The sequence below is a fragment of the Sturnus vulgaris genome, chromosome 6, assembly GCF_052056855.1.
Source record: "Sturnus vulgaris isolate bStuVul1 chromosome 6, bStuVul1.hap1, whole genome shotgun sequence".
Classification (NCBI taxonomy): domain Eukaryota; kingdom Metazoa; phylum Chordata; class Aves; order Passeriformes; family Sturnidae; genus Sturnus; species Sturnus vulgaris.
The window spans coordinates 41,355,523-41,367,599 of record NC_142248.1 but is presented as its reverse complement, the minus strand read 5'-3'; the positions used below and the strand labels follow the sequence as shown (position 1 = coordinate 41,367,599).

The window sequence follows — 12,077 nt, the reverse complement described above, 5'->3', positions numbered from 1 at the left end:
GCAAAGCAAAAAAACCTCAAGTAATTTCAGGCAGTTCCTTTGGCTGGTTTGCCATGTTGCTGCACAAATAGCAGCCATGGGGACGGTGTGGTAATGAAGCTAATTATGGCAGGTGGGGTTTTTTTTTTGTTTTTTTTTTTCATATTTTTACACATTTCCAAACTCTTGCATTTGGAGTTTTCTGAAAAAGCAGAGTGTCAGGCTCCTGACTCTGCTGGTTTTCCTCTGCCATTTCTGAGCAGGCAGTGATTTTCCTCTGCTGCTTCTCTTGGCCAGCTGCTTCCCATTTCCAAATGTGTGCATTGCTGCTGTGCTGAATTCTTGAGAGCCATCTCAGAATAGTTCTTCTAAGTCTGCACCTCTAACTTCTGTGGAGCTTTTCTTTCACTGTTGGTACAGGAGTCATAACCTTTATAGACTTTGTACACACAGAAAAGAGAGAAAACTGAACTCCTTTACATTTACTTAGAACTTTACTATCAGTGTCCTTTTTCCCAGCTTCTTTGTAAAAACCCACTTTATAATCAAATTGTCACTCGGTGCAGATTTTTGGATTGTGCACTTTCATATCTGCTTGTGTTTTCTGCAGTGATTTTATAATTTATTCTGGTTTATTTTTCCCCTTGCAGCTTCAGCTTTGCTCCTTTCCTGCTGCCTCTCTCCCATTCTTATCTGCCAGCCCTGCTCTTCTTTTAAGTTCCTCCTTAAACCTTGCTTCTCCTAGCAACCTCTCTTGTTTTCCCTCACCAGTGTTTGTTCAATTTACTGTTCAGGGGATGGGGTCTCTTTCTTGTTTGGAGACTTTTTGTTGTTTGAATATAGCCAACTGTTATTTAGACATGGCCACATAATTCAAGTTGAAGATTAACCTCGTGTCTCTCAGAACTTTAAATTAATATTTACATTTTCATTCTATGCCTAATTTTTCTTTTCCCTAAGCAAATATTCTAACTAGATTATCTTCCAGGGGCTTAGTATGGATATTCTTTGCATATTTTATCCCTTTGATACCCTGTATAATTGTGAGTTGACTGTACAAGTATTCTGAAACAAGAAATGTATTTTTTCACTTTTTTTTTCTGTTGTGTTCTACTGTGTTATAAATTTACATGTGACTGTGTAAATACTTGGCACTACCCCACAAAGCAGGTTTTTTGCTTAAAGTCAGTAACACTGGGAGCACAGCTTAGCCCCAGCCCTTTGAAGACCATGTTCTCCAAGGGCAGCATTTTCAGAAGTGCTCAACGTTTGCTGCACATTCAGCCAGCTCGGGCGCTTTGGAAAATGTTCCTCTAAATGGCAGTGACTCCGAAGACAATTACTGAGAAAAGCTGCAGCAGTAATTTAGGGAAGTGTGAACTGTACGTGCGTTGGAGTCTGAAAGTTGATGCAGCTCGCAGGCCGTGGATCCCTCCCGTCTGCAGCAGCCCAGATTTGTCTGCAGTTGCAGGAGATGCAGAACTGCTGTCAAAGGCTGCTCAGGTCCTAGGTGAGCCAGAAAGCCCCACTTGTAACCCTTTCAGTTAATGCCAGGCAGTCAGGCAGGCTGAATGCAGCCCCAAATGCTTGTCTGGTGCTTGCACGGTGCTGAGTTACTGCTGCTGGCTTTGCCCTGGCTGTGAGGTTAGGGAGGCTGCACATGCTGAAAGAGAGCTGCTGCAGAAATGTCCTGGTAGACCTGGGCAGGGAGTGGGGCACTGCTTTTTGTTTACAAATTGGGGATTTTAGAATACAGAATTGAGAGCAATACATTTCTGTGAAGCACGTAGTCATACAGTTGTGTGCAAAGAAGAGCAAAATCCCTGCAGACCAAAATGCAGTTCTTTTTTTTATCATGCATTAATCTACACGTAAATAAAGACTGCTTTTTATAAAAACAGCATTTGAGCTTAGCAGTTTCATTTGTTAAGTGCTGTTTTTATTTGTGTACTCCAGTGCAGCCTGTGCTACGTGGACTTCTTTGCAGAGGCAAAATTGGAGACTAAAGAAATTTTGGAAGCTGGCTCTGTGGGGATTCAGCCTCGAGGCAAAGCTTTCATTAAGAATTGTCAGAAATTAGTTTTCTGCAAAAGAATTGAGTTTGGGTATTATTTTCTAATTGTTTTAGTTTGGTGTCATTGGAAAGAGAAATGTTTACTTTAAACAATGAGCGTTGTCAGTCAGTCTCAATTAATGGCGAATTAAAATGGTGAAAGTTTGTAAAGCAGCAGAGGTACAATTGTGATAAGTGAAAATCAGAAATCATATGGTGTACGAAATTTTCGAAGGGGAAGGTTGTGAATTAGGTGTTGATCTGAAAGGTTGAAAACTGGGTTCTGGGCAAGCCAAATGCTATCACTAGTTTTTCACCCTGGTATCACCCCACTTCTGTGTTTACCCTCTCTTTTGTCTTATTTCCACGTGCTTTTTAAAGAAAGTGCTTCTGGGAAGTTCCCAGTTGTTATTTAGTTTATCCAGAACCCTGGCACTGAAATTGCAAATACTTCTTTTCATTAAGAACTTGAGAAAATTCTGTTTTAATATTCCGATTTTTTTTAATCCTGCTTTTCAGACATGTTTCCTATTAAGCTTTGCTTTCTTTACAACTGGCTGAATTGTTGCTGTTGAGTACAGAAAGTGAGATTATGTTTAAATGTTTTATATATTTAATGGATCTGGTTTTAGTTTTGGTGAGAAACAAAAAGCATTTTAGCCTGAACTGAATAAAGGTGACACTTCATTACAGTCAGCAGGACTTTTATGGATGTTAAATTTCTGCTGAGTGGCTTGCAGTCACAGTTCCTTGGCACTAGTCCTCCTTCCATAGTATGGCTGCTTCTGTAGTAAGCTTGTAAAAATAAGTAAAAAATATTCCAAGGGTAACTTAAAAAACTAACTAACTAACTAACTAACTAACTAACTAACTAACTAACTAACTAACTAACTAACTAACTAACTAAAATAAATACTAGACCCTTTGTCTTCTTCCTGCATCTTAATATGGGCCTGGGTCTCCCAGATATGACATCCTACACAGTGGAAGTAGAAACAGTAGAGTGAAATAGTCTGAAGGTTTCCTGATTATTGTAGATTGTCAGACACTAAAGATTTTAATTTTTAAAATATTTTTTTTTAGGAGAGTGACAACTTTATTGTAAATAATAGTGGTTATTTTAACAGCGTCTTGCACAATTTAGTCCTGCAAATGGCAGATTTGCCTCCTGCTAGATGTTATTATTGAAAATCAGGGGGATTTTGCTGCACAAGTACTTTAGGATTGCTGGAATATGTAAAATGTAGGTCTCTCTGAAGTACAAATGCGTGCTTGTTTTGGTATTTTGGGTTTTAGGTTTCCGGTACTATTCATTTCTTCATGAACTTTTGTTTCCTCTGGTGCTGAGAATGAGATCATTATTGCTGTGAATCATGGAGCTCTCATATTATCCACAGATTTTTGGATTATAAAGGCAGAAAAGGAACATTTTGGCCACTCGATCTGACCTTTTGCATCATGTTGGCAAAGGATTCCCTTGAATTTAGTTTTTTGAAACAATGCCTTTAGACTTCTCTCAATCTTGATTTAGACATTTAGACATTTCTAGTGACGGACAGTTAGTGGCATACCTTGGTGAAACTTGCTTAAAGAATTAATAGCAAAGAAAAGCAGTTAAAACTGCTAAAACTTTCTATTTTCCTTTTCTTTTTTTTTAAATTTGGGCACATTTATAACTTAAGTCCCGTTGTGCCCTGTTATTTGCATGGGCATATCTAAAGTACCAGTAGCTTTCCATCCCTTTAGGAGCTTTTCCATGTGGGTAGCAGTCTCCATATGTGAAGTGATCATTGTTTTCTTCCAGCCTCAAAGAAAACATTTATCTTATGATTGTATAATTTTTGAATACATATTAAGTATTATCTGCTGGTTTCAGCTGCTGTTGTGTGTTCTGCTGAACTGTTCCAGCTCTGAAAAGGAGTTTGAAAACAACAGCCTGTTTTTACAACCACTTCCTGCTGATAATCGTGCCCACAATATTCATAGTAAAGGCCAACCCAGTGCTACTGCATGACTCAAGTTTCCCCTTTTGCTTTGCTGTAGTAGCTGCACATCTAATCAGGGAGAGAGATTGCTGGAGGCTACCTTAAATGAAATCCAGAAGCACCACATTTTTACTGTGACCTCTGCTTAAAATTTCAGTGGACATTTGAACTAACTAAGGAGCAAGGGAACTGTATGTTAAAGCATCTATAGTGTAGCTCTAAATTGGTTCAGAGTTGCCTGAACCCTGCTTGTGAATTTCCCAACTCCTTAGCTCTGATCTTGTGTCATTATAAATGCATCCCATTCTCTCTATTTCTTCTTGGACAAAAAGGTGGGGTTGTTTCCCTTGCAGTAATAAAGCCTAAGCATTTGTAATGTGTTAGTAAGTTTAGATTTTCCACCAAATAACAGTTTGAGGAGGTTGAAGAATAATCTGAGTATACAGATTTCATGATTGTAACTGAAATGCCTGGGTTAGAAAAGCACCTCTCTGGCTCACCTAAAATCTGAATTAGCATTTGGCACTGATGCTCTTCCTGACTCCTCCTGTCTCCAGTGACAGCAGCCAGGCTCTAAGACCACTCAGTTCGCTTTGGTGCCTCAATAACCTATGAGATGCTTTTCTTTTGGTGTTTCAGGACTTTTTTCCTCCTAAATTGTGGTGAGATCTATCAGATATGACTGATAATTTTACTTGGTCTCATTGGAGACAGTATATCAGGGTGGGCATAGAATAATCAGGCGCTTCAAGTCAATAATGAGCTGGGAATATTTTCAGACTTAGAATATTTCTTGAGCACAAAATTGGCATAGTGATTTCTTCCTAGATCTGTTTGATGAGCTGACAATCAGTATGGTTCCTTGGCAATTGTATTGCTAAAGTCTTTCCATTTTCTCTTTTTTCACTTTTACAAAAAATTTGCACTGAATTCAGTATTGCTCTGTGTGGATTTCTAAACTGTGTATTTTACAGATGGTTTTTGTTAGCAGTTTCCTTACTGTGTTAAAATTTCAGATTACTGTAATGTCTTGCATAATACTACCTATAATGGATTTTTTATTTTTTTGCAGAGCCATACTGAATTTTCAGCTCATTAACTACCCAGCTATGCTGTGGTTTTTAGTGGAAATTAATTTCCACCAAATAATATTAACATAATGTATTAAATTTTGTAACAAATTTGGAGTACATTCATACAATTTCAAATGCAAACTAAGAGTAGAAACGCTCAAGGATAAAAGTTCTTAACAAGGAACATGTTTATGTATAAACTGATTACGTTATCTGAATTACTCTCCTTCCACAGCTGATAATGCTTAGGAGAAATGTGCACTGTATTACTCTGGCTTACTTGAAGAACATTCACTAATACTTGTTTTACCGCAGTATGCACAAAACTACACTGCTGTGCCTGCATTTTATTTAATGCTGGATTTCTTAACACATTGCTGCATACAAAAACTCACATACAGCCCTGCATACATGTTTTCTTTGCCTGCCTCACTCTCTCACTTTCTCCTCTTCTCTCACACTTTACCCTGACACTCCTTTTAATAATAAAACCAGAACTCTTTTACAACATGTAAGCCACACCTGAGTACTGATAGGACATCCGGCATGTGCTCATTAACAGCAGCAAAAGGGTTACCTTTGCACCTTGGGCTTCATGGTGCTTTTTGTACTTCCCCCATTTTGGATACTGTTCAGACAATGCATCCATAAATGTGCTTGCTTTCAGTTAAATCTAATGGAAACTTGTAGTGGTTTGGCTTATTTTTAACTATTATGTTTTTCAAGTGTGCCCATAACGAGTAGATGGTGATGTAATATTTTGCAGCAGCACAGGATATGAAGGGAGTGAAAACTGAAAGGTAGCAGCTGATTTGCTTGGCTGGATAAGGAAGCAGCCAAAGCAGCTTTCCCTTCCCAGTTCTTTGATGCATCCTCATAGAACAAAATAAGCTTATTTCAGTTTCCTTAGTTTGCTCTTCCTGTGTTTCTGGACTCCTAAGCTTGCATAGGAAACTGATGGTGGTTTATATTCTTAAATGTAGTAAGGGTGTTCTATCTTGATGCTGTTACTGTTTTTAGTTTTCATAGAATAATAGAATGGCCTGAGTTGGAAGGGACCTTAAAGGTTCCATCCCTGCCTCGTGCAGGGACACCTTCCACTAGTTCAAGTTGCTCCAAGCCCCATCCAACCTGGCCTTGAGCACATCTAGGGATGGGGCATCCACAGCTCCTCAGGGCAACCTGTGTTAGGGCCTCACCACCCTCACACTAACAAATTTCTTCCCAATATCCAACCTAACCCTACTCTCTGTGTGAAGCCATTCCCCCTTGTCCTGTCACTACAAGCTCTCCTATCTTTTTTGTAGGCTCCCTTCAGGTCCCAGAAGGCAGCAATTAGGTCACCCCAGAGCCTTCCCTTTTCCAGGCTGAACAATCCCAATTATCTCAGCCTTTCCTCATAGCAGAGCTGCTCCATCCATCTTGGTGGCCTCCTCTGGACTGGCTCCAGCAGTTCAGTGTCCTTCCTGTGCTGGGACCCCAGTGCTGGATGCAGCCCTGCAGGTGGGGTCTGAGCAGAGCACAGGACCCCCTTACCACTGTCTGCAGGGTATGGTGAGTACTGTAGGTGACACAAGTTGTTGGCTTGTTCTTTGAGACAACTTGAGCAGTAAATTCAGCAGGTGCTGGCAGGGTGTTTAAGTCAGCTGAACAATTTACTGGATGTTGGCTGTTAGCATAAGTGGTGAATTGACCTAGCCATATTTGGTTTCTTTGACAGTTGACCTGGTTTTATTTCTTCTCTTTCTTTGGCTTGCTAATGAAATGAAGAAATACTATCACATTCAAGAAGCATGTATATTCCTTGACTTCTTTCACAGACATGTTACTTGACCTCAGTGACCTTCTTCAGGTATTGTACCCTTTTTTAATTTGACTTTTTTTTTTAATTGTTAAAGTTTAAGATGTTTTCGTTTTTCTCTAAATTTTGATTGGAAAATCACTGAGTTTGGAAATCTGAGTAATTTTTCAGTAAAATTTTTTTGCTTTTAATGCTGCAAACAACATAGCAAGAGTTAGTATGATCCTTTCATCAGGATTCAGAATCACTGCAGTGGCACAGGGTCAGATGCTGCATATTTTTAAAACAACAGTTGTTGAAGACAGAAATAACTTTTTTTGGTAGGTAATGCTGTGTAAATGTATTCGTGCACTTCAGAACTGTGTTTTATAAAATGTATTTTGAGATAAATATGAACTGCTCTGTCTGTGGAAACAGAAAGCTCTGCTGACATATGTTGTCTTACCCTCATTCTCTCTGTTACAACTGTTTTACATACAATGCGAGTGGGTTACTTGCATCTATTTTTGTCCTCCCAGCTGTCTTGGTAAATGGCATCCCTCTGAAGACTATTTATTGCTTGAAGCAATCTGCTGGAATTGCAATAATCAAATGAATCTTTAATTCTGAAATTTAGTAACTTTATTCTCTTTTCTGAACTCTGATTGAATTATTTTGATTGCTCACGACCAAACAGTATGTGTGGAGAATGGGAGGTTTGTTTCCGTCTAAACACAGGTAACTTTTTTATGGTGATGGCTTTGAAATAGAATTATCACAGTAATATGAAGAACAGTCACAATGTGAACTAGAAGAGGTATTGTATGTGTAAGAGGAAAAGATGTATTGTCAGCAGAAACAGACAAGAAAGATTGAATGATTTGTCTTTTCCACTCTGTGCATTCCAGCCAGAAAAGATTCTGAGATGAGACTTACGAGGACCAAAAGAGGGGCAACTGAGGAGATGGGAAAGACAGAAAGATATTAGTAGTAGGGAAATAATCAACCCCTGAAAGAGAAAAATTCAAGATTTCAGTATCTTGATTTGCATTTAACTCTTATCTTCTAATGAGCTCTTCTTTATGGCTTCTTTAAGGTGAATCTGAGCAAACAGGAATGTTGAATGTTACTGTTAACTCTACCTATCCAGAAAGTCCTGTTTAAGAATACATAAATTAGTTTTTCAGGTTCTAGCTTGATGTTTTTTTTTCTCCCACCCCAAGTTTAAAAAAATCAAACAAACGCCCACAAACAAAACCACAAACCAAACAGAAAACCACAACTACAAACCAAGTCAAACTTCTCCCCCTACCAAAAAAAAAAAAAAAAAAATCCACACCACCTTGGTAGCAAAACGTTTGTGGCTCAGGCAGAAAATTTTAGTACATTCTGCTTCAGATCAGTCTTTGTCCACAAAACCTAAAAAAGATTTCGTTTCTTAAAAATAGCTCATTAGATGGTACTATTTTACCCTGAAGTGCATCTTTTTTTTCAAGGACTATTCTTCCCATCCTGAAGTAGGGATATAAATATTCTTAAGGAAGAAGACTTGAGAGCAGTAGTAGTAGTGGCAGTGGTATTATCTTTCCAAAGTATTTTATTTTCATCTACAAAATTTGTCACAGTGGTCCAGGTAACTGTTTTTCTTGGTGAGATGAGAAAGGTGTTGATTTTCTAACACAAAAAAAAACCCCCACATCTGAAGTCTAAAAAATGAGCTACTGCTGATCTGCACCAACTCTGGCTTAGGAAATAATAGCAAATATTGAGGTTTTTCTTCAGAATGTTCCTGGTGCAGCTCAGCTGCAGTGAGGGACATGAGGGACCTGCAGGGCTCTTTGTCATCTGGTGCAGGAATTTTTTAAGGTACCACATGAAACATCCTTACAGACTGTCTTCATGGAGGCTACCCACTAAATTACTGAGCACCCTGAAATAAGTTTCAGTGCATTTGAGAGCAAAAAAATCATAGAATCATTAAGGGTGGAAAAGACTTCCAAGATCAGCAAGTCCAGCCATCAACCACCACCATGTCCACCATTAAACCACGTCCTGAATCTGCTGTTACCTGCAACTCAGTATTTGTTTAATGACCTCTCTTATATCCTTTCTCTCTTGCTGATCTGTTTAGCCTTTTTTTTTTTAAAGTGGTAGAGGAAATCCTAAGCATGACCTCTTAGGCTCTGGTTTGTACTTGTACAACCCCTTCTTCCTGTCTTTCTTGAGTTGCTTTGGGACTTAAAAATACTAAAAAAAATAAAAAGCTGTCCCCTAAAGTGTAATGTGCTTTTAGGTTAGTATTGTTCTGCTAAAACTTAGCAATAGAGTAGACTAATTTTCACTGTTAATGGCAGTCTGTGTAAAAAGTCATATCAGTTTTCCTCTTTCGCTGATGACTGAGATGTGGGAGTTTGTCTCATTCCACTGGGGAACTGCTGCATTTTCATAATAACTTTTTGAGCTTCAACATTTCTGCCATCTTGGGAAAAGGCAAAAAGCTGTCTTTTTTTAATTGGAAAGGCAATTTCCTTGGTGTTTTATCTTCATGAGAAATACATCTGAAAGTGTTGTCAGATCCAGAATGGCTCTGATAGATTTGGACTTCAAAGCATGATCTGAAATGAACTGAAAATGTCCAGAGCACTGCTACAAATCAGGCACATTCCTTGTGCTGAGCAGTCGTGCTGCTTGTTGATTGAGTTGGAAGGACGACCAGTCATCAGTCTCTGACAGGGAAAGTACTTGCTTATATTTTCAGATCCTGCATTTTACTTGCAAATAACAGTCCTTAGAGAGGTCTGCAATCAGGCCTTTTGTTTGCTTTTTTGTTAGTCCAATCTAAGCGACAGGCCTGGCTTGTTTAGGAGAGCTGCAAAGCCTGTCTAGCCTTGGCCAAGTTTTGAACAGTTTAGGTTTGATCCAGTCTTTCCAAGCATCCCATTCCTTGCACCTGGAGAACTGTTTGGCTGAAGTTTCATCTCAGTGTGGTGAAAGGCTGCCTTTCACATCCTTGGAAATGGCTGGGAGTTTTTTTAGTGTCTTGTCATCTCCAGTGTCATGATCTTTGCAATGAGGTCAGAAAAAACTTGGGGGACAGGGGTTGGCAGTGCTCTGATCCCCAGTTTCAGCCTAGCAGAATATAATTTTTAGCATGCCTTGTGGTGTGTCCTGCTGTTAAACAAGGCTGATGTTCACTGAAGAGATCTTACACATCTGAAGAGCCAGGCTCTCTATAGAAGTGTGCAGCAGGAAAATTACCAGCAATGGATGTAATTAATTAAAATGGGATGTCTCTGCTTGATATCAAGAAAAGGTTTTTCACTATGAGGATAGCCAAGTGTGGAAACAGGCTGTTTAGAGCAGTTTTGAAGTTTTTATCCATCAAGGCTCACAAGATCCAGAGCAACCTGGTCTGTTCTTGTGGCTTGAGCCTACTTGGAGCAGGAGGTTGGGCTGGAGACCTGGTGAGATCCATTCCAACCTGAGCTACACTGTGGTTCTAGGTAAGAGAAGGGGATGCACAAGAAATGAAAATCAGTAAATAGTACTTGCTTGGTCTCTCTTCCACTTCAAAACACAACTTTCACCCCTATTTCTTCATCTGCAGTCTAGTCAAGTAACAGTACTTGCTTGTCTAGAGGGACTTTTATTGTCAGTTACTTTTGTACACTTATTTTCATTTATTTAATCTAAAGGCAGCATTGAGCTCCCTGACTCCTCTGTGATTGCTGCAAATTATTACTCTTTGACTTTCTTGCATAGATGGTTTGATAATGACTTGCTGTACTGCTGTGGTATTGGAGGAAGAACTCCAGGCCTGCCGTGGATGTGATTAGCAGAAGGAGAGTCTCCTTTGGAGCCTCCAGACTGAAGGCAGTGCTTTAAAGCCCAGTATGAGAGGGAAGCTGCTTAATTTTGATTTGTGTCTCTTGAACGACAGCCTGACAATCTGAGTTTGGTACTTGTTTGTGTTTTTGTGTGCTACCTTTTGACTGCTCTAAATACAGTATGGATCAAAAATTAAAGAAGTTTCAGTTTATTGCAGTTTATTTTTATTGGAAAAAGGTAAAATAGAGAATTCTTTTAAAGACTGTACTGGTTTGCTTCAGGTTTTAATACCCTTTGTTCATTTAAAGTTATTAACATGTTGGCTGTATTTGCCTTTATTGCCCCTATGCAAATTGCTGTTGATTGAGTTAATTTAAACAACCTGTTTGGGACCTTCAGGCATTACTACACTAGAAATGTTAATAATGAATCAAATAACCACAGGTGCCTCTTTCCCCAGCAACAGACACTCTCCTTAAAAACTCATTTGCTTTTCATGCTTGCTTAATTATTTAGGCAAGCAGCCATGGATGTTTCACAGTGTGAATTCTCATCGTGTTCCAACTGCCCGGTCTTTGTCTTTCTGGAGGAATATCTTAACCACTGTCACCATTCTGTAATACTTTGCCAGAATGCCACACTGTGGTCTTGAAAAGCCTTTTTGGAAATCGCTTGTAGAAGGGTTATTGATTTATAACTTTATGGAGCTTACAGTAAAACAAAAACTTCCATTCAATGGTGGCAGCTGTATTTTTTGCTACTGTCCAGAAATCAATGTGACCTGGTAACTGTATGAATGGGAGATCCCCTGATTCCCCAGGAGAGTTTAAAATTCTGGAAGGTGTTAGACTGATGAATTCCTGTGTTACTGGAAATGAGGTGTTTGCTGTTATTTCTGAAAGTGGAATGATATTGGTATTTGTGAACAAATCAGGCATAATGTGAAAGCAAGAGGAAATTATGAAAGGATAAGAGTCTCTCTGGAAGTGTCCCTTTGAAATCAGTGTCTGATGACTGACAGATGTGAAATGAAAAGACTGTCTCCAAAAAATACTGTGAAGGGCAAAGAGCATAACAAGTAGAAGGATCCTGTTGTGAAGATGTAACTGAATAATTGGAAGCCATTCCTTCACTAAATGCCCCTTTTAATTAACATAATGTGTTTGATAATGAGAACAGAAATTAACTATTGGTAAAGGACAACATCTTAGAGAATCTTAAGGTCTCCTGTAAAAAGAGGTTTTTGCAGTGCCTTGGTAAGCACATACTTTGTCTGAAAAATGTCTTCATGCTAAAGAAGTTTTATTGTTTTGCCTTTTTTAAAATAAAAAAATCTGTGATGATTCCACATGCATGTAAACTTACTCTGTTAAATATGA

At 38.9% G+C, this 12,077-nt stretch overlaps 1 protein-coding gene across 1 annotated transcript in view; it reads left to right on the top strand.

Annotated features, from left to right (window-relative positions):
• BRF1 (BRF1 general transcription factor IIIB subunit) overlaps positions 1-12,077 on the top strand; it is a 172,025-nt gene that overhangs the window by 61,376 nt on the left and 98,572 nt on the right. The window contains exon 4 of the mRNA XM_014871337.2: positions 6,911-6,942. Within this exon, the coding sequence (XP_014726823.2) occupies positions 6,911-6,942 (32 nt within the window). The remainder of the gene's footprint in view (positions 1-6,910; positions 6,943-12,077) is intronic.